At 36.0% G+C, this 13,513-nt stretch overlaps 1 protein-coding gene across 3 annotated transcripts in view; it reads right to left on the bottom strand.

Annotated features, from left to right (window-relative positions):
* Positions 1-13,513, bottom strand: part of lztfl1 (leucine zipper transcription factor-like 1) — a 42,262-nt gene that overhangs the window by 19,391 nt on the left and 9,358 nt on the right. Inside the window, exons 4-10 of one of the 3 annotated variants that reach the window (XM_055181433.2) lie at positions 9,450-9,507; positions 7,016-7,087; positions 6,779-6,844; positions 6,544-6,621; positions 6,137-6,313; positions 1,427-1,530; positions 478-1,317 (exon numbers count right to left, since the gene is read on the bottom strand). In XM_055181433.2, coding sequence (XP_055037408.1) covers positions 1,299-1,317; positions 1,427-1,530; positions 6,137-6,313; positions 6,544-6,621; positions 6,779-6,844; positions 7,016-7,087; positions 9,450-9,507 — 574 coding nt within the window. In that variant the 3' untranslated portion in view covers positions 478-1,298. Of the gene's footprint in view, positions 1-477; positions 1,318-1,426; positions 1,531-6,136; positions 6,314-6,543; positions 6,622-6,778; positions 6,845-7,015; positions 7,088-9,449; positions 9,508-13,513 lie in introns of those variants that run through there. The other 2 variants (XM_055181434.2, XM_055181435.2) reach the window with 2 other exon arrangements.

The raw sequence follows: 13,513 nt of genomic DNA, 5'->3' as shown, positions 1-13,513 counted from the left end.
ACCGAAATTGCTCACAGTCTCATTTGGTAAGGGAGTGAGGAGTAGTAGCTCATTAGCGTTTAAAGCATTTAAATTGGGGCATTTTAGACATGCTTTAAAATGATCTGTAGGGTATTTTGAGCTGAAACTTCACCTGAGACTTAAATGTTGTAAAAATGGGCATAATAGGTGACCTTTAAATCAAACTCACAACAATCACATGATTGCATGCACAGGCAAAATTCAAAGCATGTGTCACACATCAGTAAACATCCAGACCTGTTACAATATTAACATTCTTTCACCTCACCTTTTATCTCAGAACCCATCATGAGCTCCTTTTTAATAGATTTCCAATTGGTTTATGCACACTGATGAGTTAAATTATGCTACACTAAATTACTGTAGTATAATCAGACTACCACAATTTACTGTAGATCAAATCCTAGTACTTGGTTGTTTTAGCAGTAACTGTTTCAAATGTAAAATGAGCATAAATCAGACCAAAGCACATAATATTTTTACACTAATACATATTACACACAATGAAAGACTCCGACCACAGGTAGAGTCACTCCTACATACAGTAGCTGTTTTAGTAATCCTTTCTAACTGAAGAAAGAAGGACACATGTCTTACAAAAATATACTGTGGACAGTCAGCAATATACAATAAATGTGCAATACAAGAAATGCTTGAAAACACTGCTGCCTCCACTGTTGCGCAGAATACAACATGAGTCTGTATTAGTGTTTTAAGGTCCTCTGAGTGTACACAAGGTGTTTCAAAACATTCAAATTAAAAGTAAAAGTAAAGGATTAAGGGTGTCAACTGGTGCCCCACTGTGGTGTCAGAAAGCGTTGCTGATATTCTCTTGGGATGTTATCATCTAATCAATATTAAACTTTCTAGTTTATTGTAGGAAAAAAAACGTAATAAACGGTGTGATTTTAAACACAAAGATAGGTCAGTCATACCAAGAACCAAGAATTTATACAGCAATTTTAAGGATGTATGAATCCCTTTAGGAGAAATGAAAACACACCTCCTAACATTACATTTTCTCTGTAGCAAACTGACCTTAACCTCGACACTCAGGCTGTAGACACGCTGAACAATACCGAGCAGTAAGAAATTACTAAACAACTGTAGTGTCATGTCCGAGTAATGTTTCTTAACCAATGGAAATTTACTTCTCATCATATATTATTATGCCTTTTGTAATGTATAACATCTCAGGCAACATTTTTTTATTTTCTGTAATATCCATTAAAAGTCCCATTGTTGATCTTTGCATGTGTCTTCTGTAGGTCGATTGTTCACTCATCTGATTCATATCTAAAGAAAGAACAAATGCAAAAAAAAAAAAACAAATAATTTACAAACAGCGAATAGCAACTATTTGAAATTTAGTTTGGTAGTCGTAACATTCAAACTGAAAGTGTACCTCTGTAATCTTTTCCTGAGGTCCTTTATCTGTTCATTCTTTTTAGTGAGAATTTCTTTCATGTTACGGTAAGCAGCGGTCTGCTGAAATTTCTTCTCCAGTTCCTGAATTGGTAAAAAAACAAGTAAGGATGAGTAAGCACTAAAAGCATTTTATTTTTAGATGAGCTCAGATGCAAAAGCCGTCAAAAATGAGATAATGATATCAACCAAATGCTCTTAGCACGTATTCATTAAAACCTTTCATTAAAATCCACCAATCCCCACCTCAGGCCATTCAGAAATACAGATCTGATAACAGAATCTATTAAGAGTAGAGATGAAACGACATGAAAACTTTACATCATGATTATACTGACCAAAATCACCATGATTATCAATATTATCATTTTTGTGAACACTTTCTAGAAATGTAAAAAACGTACTGATGCAGGGGGGACATTCCATGAAAATCAGACTTTTTCCATGTTTAAGTGCTATAATCGGGTCCCCAGTGCTTCTACCAACCCAGAAAACATGAAAAATAGCAACCCTTTAACTTTGTTTTGGTAAGGCTCTCTCTGCAAGCATGTGAATATATACAGTAGGTCATTCGGATTTCGCTCCCCCCATGAGGTATTAAGGGGATCTTATTATAATGATACCGCCCCTTCATCTGTGATATCCAACCATGAAGCGGCCTCACGAGTGCGATAGACAGAGAGAAAGAATGACTGACAGCACGGCGCGTTTGTATTCCTCAAACACACAAATAGTAGCCTACAATCTTATAACGTGTAGTTTTAATGGTCTTTCTAAAGGTTTAAGAACGTTACCTTAGTGCAAGAGACAGAGCGAGTGAGCGAACGAACGAGAGAGAGAGAGAGAGAGAGAGAGCAACGTGATGGTTCACTTTCATCAATACAAGTATGTTTTTTAATATGTTTCTCTGAAGTTCATATGAATGAACACGAGGATTAATGCACGAGACAGAGTGAGAGAACAACACGTATTCACTATCATACACAATAAGCATAAATATGTTGTTAATGTTTCTCTCAAGTTTCAAATGAATACGAGGAGTTAAAAGATAGAGTGAGAGACTGACAGAAACGCGAATGTGTTCAATATGTGTACACAATAAACTTAAACATGTCATTTGATCTGTTTCTCTAAAGTTTAAGCATTAAACGCGTTGTTTTATTACAGATCATTTAAATGTGCTTGTGTGGTTTGGTCAAAAAGTAAACTTCTGAGTGTTTGTGGACGTGTATTTTAATGTAACATGCTGAAAATCATTGTGCCTGTTTAAAACACTGGCAGCATGAGACCTAAAAGTCTTTATTTTTATTTCACAATGTTCCCCATCTGTTGATAAACATGTATTTAGTAGGAATAAAATAGATGATTGACTTAAACTTGTTCAAATATATAATGCTGAACATCGCTTACTAACTTCTTTCATGAGAGAATCTCCCTTTGTCTTGTCTACAGCGCGAGCGCTTGAGACTCCGCCCACCTGAGCAGCTCATTTGGATTTAAAGGGATACACACAAAAAGGTGCATTTTTGCTCAGACCCATAAAGTGGCTATTTTAACATGCCACAATAAATTACCTATATGGTATTTTGAGCTAAAACTTCACATATGTACTCTGGGGACATCAAAGATTTATGTAATATCTTAAAAATGCCTTCTGGAATGTCCCCTTTAAATTGATTTTACATGTAAGTGCACTTTTGTTCGCATAAACATCAAATAAATAACATTAACGTTATTCACATTTGGCACATTTGGGGTCATGAGATGTTCATCTAGTTCAGATAAAACACAAGTGAGTAAATTAGATTTTCATATAAACACAGGAGAAATCAGTAAGTCGGTCTGTGTTTGTTGTGAGAAATCGGGTGTCATTTATGACCCAGGAGTAAAGCAGATGTTGGGACACTGGCAAAGGTTCTGACATGCTCTTTGGTCTTTTTTCAGTTGCTTTAAAGCTCCCGTTCTGTCTGTGATTTTGAATCTTTGATTGTGTTTATAGTGGGCAATATAACATGTGTTCATGTTTCACATGTAAAAAAAGCGGTATTTGTCAGACAATTTACTTATCTGTATAGCGCTGTTTTCACTGTCCTCAAAACAGGCTGATGTCTTCCTTGTTATGTGAAGTCCCTCCTTCAAAAATACGTATCGAGTTCTGATTGTGTAGTTTGTTTAGTGTGCTGTGATTCGATAGCAGCTTAGCTTAGCAGAGCCGTTTGAGCCAAAGCTGGTGACTGACGTATTCCTGTGGGCGGAGTTTAGTCAACGAGCTGTTTTACTATCGTCATTAAACCAGGAAATAGAGGGCTGTAGTCCAAACCGGCCGTTCGTTGTAGGCTTTTAAAGAGGAATTCTATTGAAGAAAATATATCGCCTGGCAGTGAAATTTGAGCTTTATCATTTTACAGGAATTATTTATGCTATTATAGCAACATTACACACTAACTAGGGTTTAAAAAATGGTATCAGGAAGAACGTGACCTTTAAACATATTAATGGCTAATATCACTTAACATTGTATTCAGCACAAACTGTGGTAAAATAATATGTGAGTAACATGTGTGTACATGTTTGTATTAAGTAAATAATGTTTATGCGTGGTTAGTAAAAATAAAAAATTAAAATTGCTGAAATAAGGCCAAGGAACACATACTAAACATTTTTTACACCAACAAAAATGTATTGGATCTTGTAGAGTTGGGAATTTGCTACAAAAAGATGTAAAAAAAAAAAACATTTTACCAACTTATTCACATGAAAGAATATTTTGATTTAACTTTAATATTTTTCACTTATAATTAGTTTATGATTATTAATGATGGAGTATTTTAAGTTGATTCTGCTTTGATGAAAAAAAACACGTCAAAATGCGGTGCCGCGTTTTGGACCCCAGAGTGTTAAACTCATCAGATCACATCATTTAATAAAAAATGAATCGAAAAGATGGATCAGCCTAAAGAGATATTAAGTAAACATGTGTCAGTACAACTAGATTTCCCTAAATGTGAAATTTTTTTAGATGTAAATTCAGTTGAGAAGCACTGTCATCACAACCACATGGGTGCAGACGTGAATCAATGTGTTTGTCTCACGTTACTGCTTTAATTGGTTGATGCTGGATAGGGTTTTTAATAAAAAATGGCGCGGTTGGACATTTTTATCGCGGTTAGCCATTAAACCGGTAATCGTTATATATCTAATTAAGGGTTTGATTAAAAATGCTAATTTACAAGAAAACATGTCAGCTGTACTTAGAGGGTTTTGTATTTGAGCTCTTCAACCATCCCTTTAAATGGGAAAGTAATATGGCTGTAACGATTAACCGTGCAAATGTGTTTTCTCAATGAATAAATTTTAATGAATTACGGTGAAATCCCGGCACAATCCAAAGCCAGGGGGCGCTCTCATGCAGAAACTCCCTTTGTGCCACAGAAGAAGTAGCATTACAAACACTATTCCAGGAAACATCTACAGGAATATTTATATCGCTGTTCTTTAAATTGTTTCAGGTATTTTCATAATAATAAAGAATATTTTAAATGATTTTGTTTAATGGGTGTTGCTTTTTTAAAATGGGCGTTATAAACGACTCCTGGGTGATTCTCACGAAACCATTGAAACACCACTGCACTAATGATTTTAGCTTTAAAATGTGTAATATAGTAACATTAAAAAGCATCAGAATTAACACAATACTGTGTTCTACCTTGCACAATGTGTGATTTCAACATAAGAATTTATAATTGTAAATTTTATCTCATTTTCTGCTGAAATTCTTATTACCGCAATGTGTCCGGCTGTGTTTGAACATGCGTTATGGTGTAATTTAATCAAATTAACACAAAAATATTAAGAAAAAAAAATAAATGGATGTTTTGCTAGACTACTTTAGATGACAGAAAAAATATTTACTGAATATTCATGTATAATAATAATGAAGAAAAATTAGGAAAATGATGTGATGTTCTCATCCTCCGCAACACTTTTTGAGAACAGTTTAAGTACACATACAGAATTTTAATAAAGTTTGATTTTGAGTGACCAAGCACATGGACCAGTTACTTCAAGATGGCTACCAGGTAAGATCATTTTTTTACAGTTAATTTGAAATATTGTCTTGTCAGAATGCTTACACGACATTTTGATCATCATTACCGCAACAGATGCTTATTAAATGTTAATTTAATTAATAGAAGCATAATACTTTGATTTTAAATGCATGTGCAGAATCTCCAAATGATGTTCTTTCAGGTTTGTCATGTCATTTTGAAAATATGTCAGTGTTGATGTTTTCTGACTGTTGCGGTAATGAGATTTTTTAGGACTCATTTTTTAAATTATGTTACAAAAAGTGTTAAATGATAAGTAAAAGTTTTTAAATTAATGTTCCCATTTACTCCAGACTTTGTTTTTCAATGTCTGGTGGGGAAAAAAGTAAATTTAAGCAATTTTTACATTTTCATGCTTGACATTTTTAAAACCAAGTTTTCGTGAGAATCACCCTCCTATTGATTTTAGATTGATAAGGACTTCCTACTGTCCAAATGCCGTAGTACACGCACAAGTTGTGCATGAAACACAGAATCGCAGCCTTGCGAATAATAATCGATTTCAGCCGTTTGTTTTTATGGGACACACGATTAATCATTACAGCCCTAAAAAAGTAATAATGCGGTTATATTGTGGTCACCTTCTCAGCTAAGGCTAGTTGCTCCTGGATGCGGAGCAGGTCATGTTTAGCAGATACCAGGTTTTCGTGCAGGTCCTTCTGAGAAGCAGCGTTGGCATTCAGGGTCTTCTCAAAATCAGCCTGCATTGCTGCTACTGTGTCTTCTAGATTTGCGATCTCCTGAGTGTGCATTGCAGACTGCCAAAGGACAAAAATAGGTTGTAAACGTGTTGAATACATTAAATAATACAGATATAAAAATGTAAAAAGTAATGCATATAAACAGCACATAAACAGCACATACCATAGAGTTTCCACGTATGCAAACAAAAAGGTAACAGAAATGATGAAAAATAAAACCACAAAGACAAAATATGAGAATAATGTAAAAAAAAGAAAATAAAGCAAGAGGGACCTAGATTTTATACCTGCTGATCAACTTGGGTCTTCTGAAGGTCTTTCAAGGCCCTTTCTGCTTTAGATTTGTCATCTAAAGCACTCATGGCCTAAAACAAAACAACAGTTAAACCTATAACATATAATAACTCCAGATTTTCAAATATTTGTATCTCGGACAAGGTCACATTTGCCTTTTAAAACAATTAAACAAATACAAGTATTTTGAGACGACAGTATGGTCTCATTTTACTATTAGTTTGTTACCTGAGACTCCAATGTTTTAAGTCTAGTTTTCAATTTCTCATTATCCTCCTGTAGTCTGGAAATCTCCTGACATGAAAAAGTGAACAAAAACATCTATTTTAGTTTTGTCATTGACATACAGTACAGTACAGTACATGTGTACACCTGCATATCCAATTTTCTATAGATTTTAGTACATGCTGTATACAGATCATATACAGCTATGCTATAAATATATCAATGTAAAGTCTTGTTTACCTTCTGAAGTAGTTCAGATACACCGCCTTCATTTAGTGGTGCTAATTTTGGCTTACTGGTCTCTTGATTCATCTGAAGACAATTCAAAAATGAAAATTCTGTCATCATTCATTCACAAGTTTCATTTATTTCTCACATAAAGCTGCTGTATGGCTTCAAAAGACTGTAATTATTGAGGACTAAAGAAATGTAGAGATCTTAATATACTTTAACTGAGACATTTTGCAGCGTATTTAGAGAATAGCCCTAAATTTCATATTTTGTGCTTCACAAAAGAAATAATATGAATGCCACGAGGATGACCTCTGAAGAACAATAACAGATCTTTATTTCTTAAAAGGAGAATTTTTGTACTCATGACCGCCAAGCAGTAACTACAGTGATAACATCACAAGATATGTTTTTAAAGCAAAAAAGGAAGTTTATACTCTGACAAACAACATTAAAAGGCTGAAGATCTGTCACTATATCAACCACTAACTGCATAATCTGCGCATCTAATGTACTACAAAACATTACAAGCCATGTTTCCATCACCGTGGTTTTATGCGCATTTTGAAGTATCGCATCAAAAACGAGTGATGGAAACGGCAATTTTTTTATGCTCAGTTGAGGTAGTTTTTGACTTATGTGAAAAAGAGTAAATGCAAATAATGGGAGATGGAAACGCATTTGTCGAATTAATTCCGAACGCTAAACACATGGGACTGACCGTCTAGCTGTTCCAATGGAATTTCTCTGTTTCCGATGGAGTTGTTTTTACCATATATGTGGCTTGACGTCGTCGCAGTGTCCTTGCTGTTCTTGCATCAAAATGCTGCATTTTTTCTTTTGTGCACAGCATTCAGTTTGGCAATTACACGCTGCACTGCTAATAAATTAATAACTTTATCATGACTACATACAGTCCTGTCTCCATTTTCCACGCGTACTTTGTTTTCTTTACTGTTGGTTACTAGATTACCAATACCACTCCCTCAAACCACTTGATGGAAACGCGCCTAATTTGCATTTCTTTGTTTTTCTTTTTTTGCTGATTCTGAAAAGATAAGCTTCATGTTTGGATGGAAACCCAGCTATTGATGATAACAAACACGTCAACCTTCTGTACTGTTACAGGTGAAATTAAAGGTGTACTGTGTAACTTTTAGAAGGATCTCTTGACAGAAATGCTATATATATATATATATATATATATATATATATATATATATATATATATATATATATATATATATATATATATATATATATATATATATAGTGATGTATATTATTATGACCTGTACATAATGAACTGTATTGTTTTTATTACCTATGAATGAGCAGATTTTATCTACATACACCACGGGTCACCCTTGGTGGAAGTCGCCGTCATATTCCTACAGTAGCTTTAAACTGACAAACTGCGCATTTGGTCACTATGTTGTCTCAGACGATGACATGATTGTCCTGTGGCGGCTACCGTAGCTTCACTATGCGTTTCGAATTCACAGTCTCGCCATTAGATGCCGCTAAACATCTACACAGTGCACCTTTAACATAAAACACTGTAAAACAACTGAAACAAGAATTTATTAAAGGATTAGTCCATTTTCTTAAAAAAATCCAGATAATTTACTCACCACCATGTCGTCCAAAATGCTGATGTCTTTCTTTGTTCAGTCGATAAGAAATTATGTTTTTTGAGTACAACATTCCAGGATTTTTCTCATTTTAATGGATTTAATGGACCCCAACAATTATTAGTTTTAATGCAGTTTAAAATTGCAGTTTCAAAGGACTCTAAACGATCCCAAACGAGGCATAAGGGTCTTATCTAGCGAAACGATTGCCATTTTTGCCAAAATTTGCACTTTTAAACTACAACTTCTCGTCTATCTCCGGGCCTGTGACGCGCCAGCGCGACCTCATACATCATCACGTCAAGAGGTCACGGATGACAAATCCAAGTGTGGAGAAAGAGGACCGTTCCGACGTTGTTGTATGTCAAATGATACTAATTAATGTGTCAGTTTATTGTTTAAAATGGTCCGCAAATGTGTGTTTCATATATGTATCACTTGACCTTTCCACGGCATTACGCATTTACGTGAGGTCGCGCTGGCGCGTCACAGGACCGGAGATAGATGAGAAATTGTGGTTTAAAAGTGCGTTTCGCTAGATAAGACCCTTATGCCTCGTTTGAGATCGTTTAGAGTCCTTTGAAACTGCAATTTTAAACTGCATTAAAACTGTTAAGTGTTGGGATCCATTAAAGTCCATTAAAATAAGAAAAATCCTGGAATGTTTTCCTCAAAAAACATAATTTCTTCTCGATTGAACAAAGAAAGACATCAACATTTTGGATGACATGGTGGTGAGTAAATTATCTGGACTTTTTTTAAGAAAATGGACTAATCCTTTAAAGATAAGAATACCTAAATTAACTCACCTTGCTGTTGGGTTTGAAATCAGTTTTCTCAAACTCAGCTACTTGCTCCAGTAACTCTCTAACAGAAAAAAAACAGAGGCAAAATGATTGGATGTGGGATGATTCAATATGGACAACACACATAACAGATAAACATTTCTGTACCAAGGGCTTCAAAGATATTATTTAACTAAAATATGTATTCAAAATTTGATAATTATGTGAAATTAAACCAAAATCAAGAGGGTCCGCAAAATGTCTGGCATGATTTCTTAATTAGCATTATTAATGGATTCTGCCTAAAAAAACGGTATTTCTGAATGACCTAAAGGCGGGATTAAAGGGAGAGTTCACACAAAAATGAAAATACTGTCATCATTTACTCACTATCATGTTGTTACAAACCTGTATAAATGTCTTTGTTTTGATGAACACGGAGGAAGATATTTTGAGGAATCTTTGTAACCAAACCATTCATGAGTACCATTCACTTCCATAGTATACTTTAATCCTACTATGGAAGTGAAAGGGGCTCATCTGAACTTTGCATATGACTGTAAGATGATATAATGATTATTTATATTTCTTTAAGTACACCAAGGGCCAAAAATGGCTTTATGTTCTTTTAATGCATGACAAATATGTAAGCTATAACATCTGACCTTTAACACTTCATGTAACCATATCTCAAAGCCACACAAAAGAAATATCATAGGCATGAAAGCAGGTGCACCTGCTCAAATTCACTCGGGTGGGTGGAGTCAAAGAAGGAAGAGAGTTTAAAAACACACAGTGTATACATGTCAGTTACAACGTTCTTAAAGGAAAAATAAAGCCCCTCCTTCTCCTTGTGAAAGCAGTTTGCGGTAGGCAAAACATTTCTCCTGCGCATGGTTATCTGCGGTGTGATAAGGTTGTTGCACACACATAGGATGTGCAGATATGGGTGTTTTCCCTGTGTGTGTGTGTGTGTTTAGGGCCCATCCCTGATGTTCTGAGGAGGGAGGGACGTACACAAACACACACACAGCTGTTTGAGAACGCTGTATGTAAAGAAAGATGAAACACATTAGCCGCAAAAGCATGCATTCGCATTGCAAAAGCAACTTGTTAGATTAAACTGTGTTTACAAGTGTGATGCTGCTCGGCACTCTCTGATCTTTGTTAAAGTTTTTTAGTTGTTTTTCTCACTAGCAACTGTCAAATAAAGGGTCAAATTAAGTTTATTCACTGTGTGTGCTATAAAAGTAACATCTAAAGAGACAGTTCACGCAAAAATACAACTTTTTTTATTTTATATCTGCTTAGCCTTATGTTGTTTGAAACCTGTATGATTACTTTTTTCTTCAGCAAAATAAACAATAGGAGATATACTAAAGAGTGTTCACATTGTAAAATGCACGCGGATTGGGACTGGGTATGTTACGTTTACAAATGAGGAGCTCAGATGCAAAAGCCACTAAATGCCACCTCCATCAAACATGAGATAATGATTTTAATTGAATGCTCCCTGCACATATTATTTGTTTAAATACTTTCGTTTCAAATCTACTTAATCCCGTCCTCGGGCCATTCAGAAATACAGATTTTACAGAATCTGTTAAATGTCACATCGATTTTTCAGCAAAGTCTTCCAAGTGCACAGAAGACAAATGTAAAACGACCATCCATATTTAACTATGGTCCCTTGTAAGTACTTGGACCTCAATATAACCTGAATGTGGCAGCCACATGCATCACAGCGCCCCCTAATGTGTGGTTCAATTTCTTAATTTTTACCTTTTCAAATCTGACTTTCCTGATTTGCAATGTTTCTAGTTGCATCTTTAGTGATTTTGCAATTGTTTACCATGTCCAAAGAAGTAGATTTTTTTAGAATTGGAGGTTTTTGCAAAAAAAAGCTACAGTGAAATCTGTGAAAATAAGGCACTGGCGAATAGCCTTTTCATAGGCTTCCATTGGAAACAATTGAAAACATGTGCCGGTCGCGGGCATAAAAGCTTTGGTCTGCACGCCCCCTTCACACGCTTTAACATTAAAGCTTCCCATTCACTTTTAATGGGTGACGTCATGCATTGCCTAACTGAATTGTGGATCCGTCGGCGCCGCATCAGTGCCGTTGCTCGCGGCAGAAGCTGAACATTTCTCAACTTTTCAAGCCCCAATGCGTGTGTCAGCCAATCAGATCGCTTTATGCAAATTATCTAGGCAGAGCCAGCCAATTACCTTTATGAAAGACCGGAGCATGTGTTGCGGCCACTGTGATTGGCTGTTGGCCACGCTTCAGACAAGCCTTCCGCCAAGCGTTAACGCTTACGTCCCGTGTGAATGTACCGTTAGAGTTGTAGGTAATACGTATTGATATAATAATTATATATCATAAATATCAGCAAGCTGGCAAGACATATGCTTTGCATGCCAGCAACAATCGCACCTTTAAGCCTGAAGTATTTTTCCGTTTTAATAAGTACTTTTAAACCACAACTTCTCATCTTGCACCAGCCATGTGACGCGCGACCTTACGTCTTTGCCTATGCACATCGACGCATGACGAATGCGAAACTATCGCCCCAGCGTTTACAAGTGTGGAGAAAGAGGACAGTTCTGACATTGTTGTATGATACTAATTTATGTCTTTGTGTCAGTTTATTGTTTAAAATGGTCCGCAAATGTGTAATGTGTAATGACTGAAATATTGCCAAGGACGGCGTTACAGGGACGCAGGAAGTATGGCAAGGGAGACGCAGTGTCTCGTTCCCTTCTAAGGGAAGAACAGTTACATAAGTAACCCGAGACGTTTTCATTTGTCAAACACAACTATGCAAAAAAGCATTTTGGTATGAATCAATATTCACATGCAGAAGATATAAGCATTTAAAGCGAACAGTTTGGCACATGTGCTTAAAAAGTCTAACATTTTTATGATTTTATCCTCCACTACACAGGGAATAATATGGATTTTTTTCCAGAAAACTAAAATAGATTCAAGCACTTTCAATGACCTGTATCTATGCATGTATATTTTCAAACATTTCTGAGGGCCTTGAATTCCCCCCCAGATTCACAAACTTTCAAGGATTTCAAGGACCCGTGGGAACCATGGGGTCACATATTACTTAAAATGTTATAAATATTATTCATGATAAACTTTGCAGAGTTGCCAGTGTTTTAGGTTGAAGTTACTTGCATTCAATGTCAACAAAGAAATCTGCCTGCTTTGTATTTGACATCTGAAAGTGTGACATTCAGTTGACCTTCCAGCACATTCACAGCGCATTGTAGGAAGGATGTGGTTTTGACAGCAGAGCAAAGGGGCATGGGTCACATTAGTGACAGATGATGTATAAAATTAACCATTTTGCAACCAGTTCCTCATCAAACGTTTATCAAAACAACAATCATTTGGTCTGGTGTTTACCACAGCAAGTTACAATGGCATTGAAGTCAGTAATGATCCGCTCATTTTTGCATTCTGTGACTGTAATGTTCATAACACCAGCTTGTGAATTTTTTATCAAGTTGTACCAAACTATTATCCATCCCATATCCCTTGACAAAGCCCAGATATGTTTGTGAAGAACCAAGATTTCTCCAGATCTGATCCATCAGTATTCAGTTCCTAGCTGATCTTGCCCCGGTTCAATCCAACAACTACGAGCAACGCTTTAAGATTCAGTGAACCCTTCCTCTAGCTCAGAGGAAGTCAGTCCACAGTGGCACATAAAAACTTTTCAACCCAAAAACTTACGTTCTACATTGTTCCACCGTACCTGTTTATCAAATCCAGTCAAATCCCACTTCCCATGCTTTTCCCAACAGCTTTTGTAGCTTACGCATCAGTATGCGGTTTCTAGTAGAACTTTACTGACTAAACTTTTGGCTCCACTTCTCCCTGATGGATCCATTTCAGGTTTCCTAGTCTCCCTTACAATACCTGTTCTTCATCTTGAAGTCTCAGATAGAATATTTTAATGTTGTGGCTGTCTGAAGCGTTCTGCACGTCTAAAAACTGAAGCTGCTCCTTTAAAACATCTGACACATAACCCATGTCCTTTGGTTTCAAGGCCTCATAGAGTGCCGCAGGG

Source organism: Misgurnus anguillicaudatus, chromosome 25 (genome assembly GCF_027580225.2).
Source record: "Misgurnus anguillicaudatus chromosome 25, ASM2758022v2, whole genome shotgun sequence".
NCBI lineage: Eukaryota > Metazoa > Chordata > Actinopteri > Cypriniformes > Cobitidae > Misgurnus > Misgurnus anguillicaudatus.
This window is presented reverse-complemented; position numbering and strand designations above follow the sequence as displayed.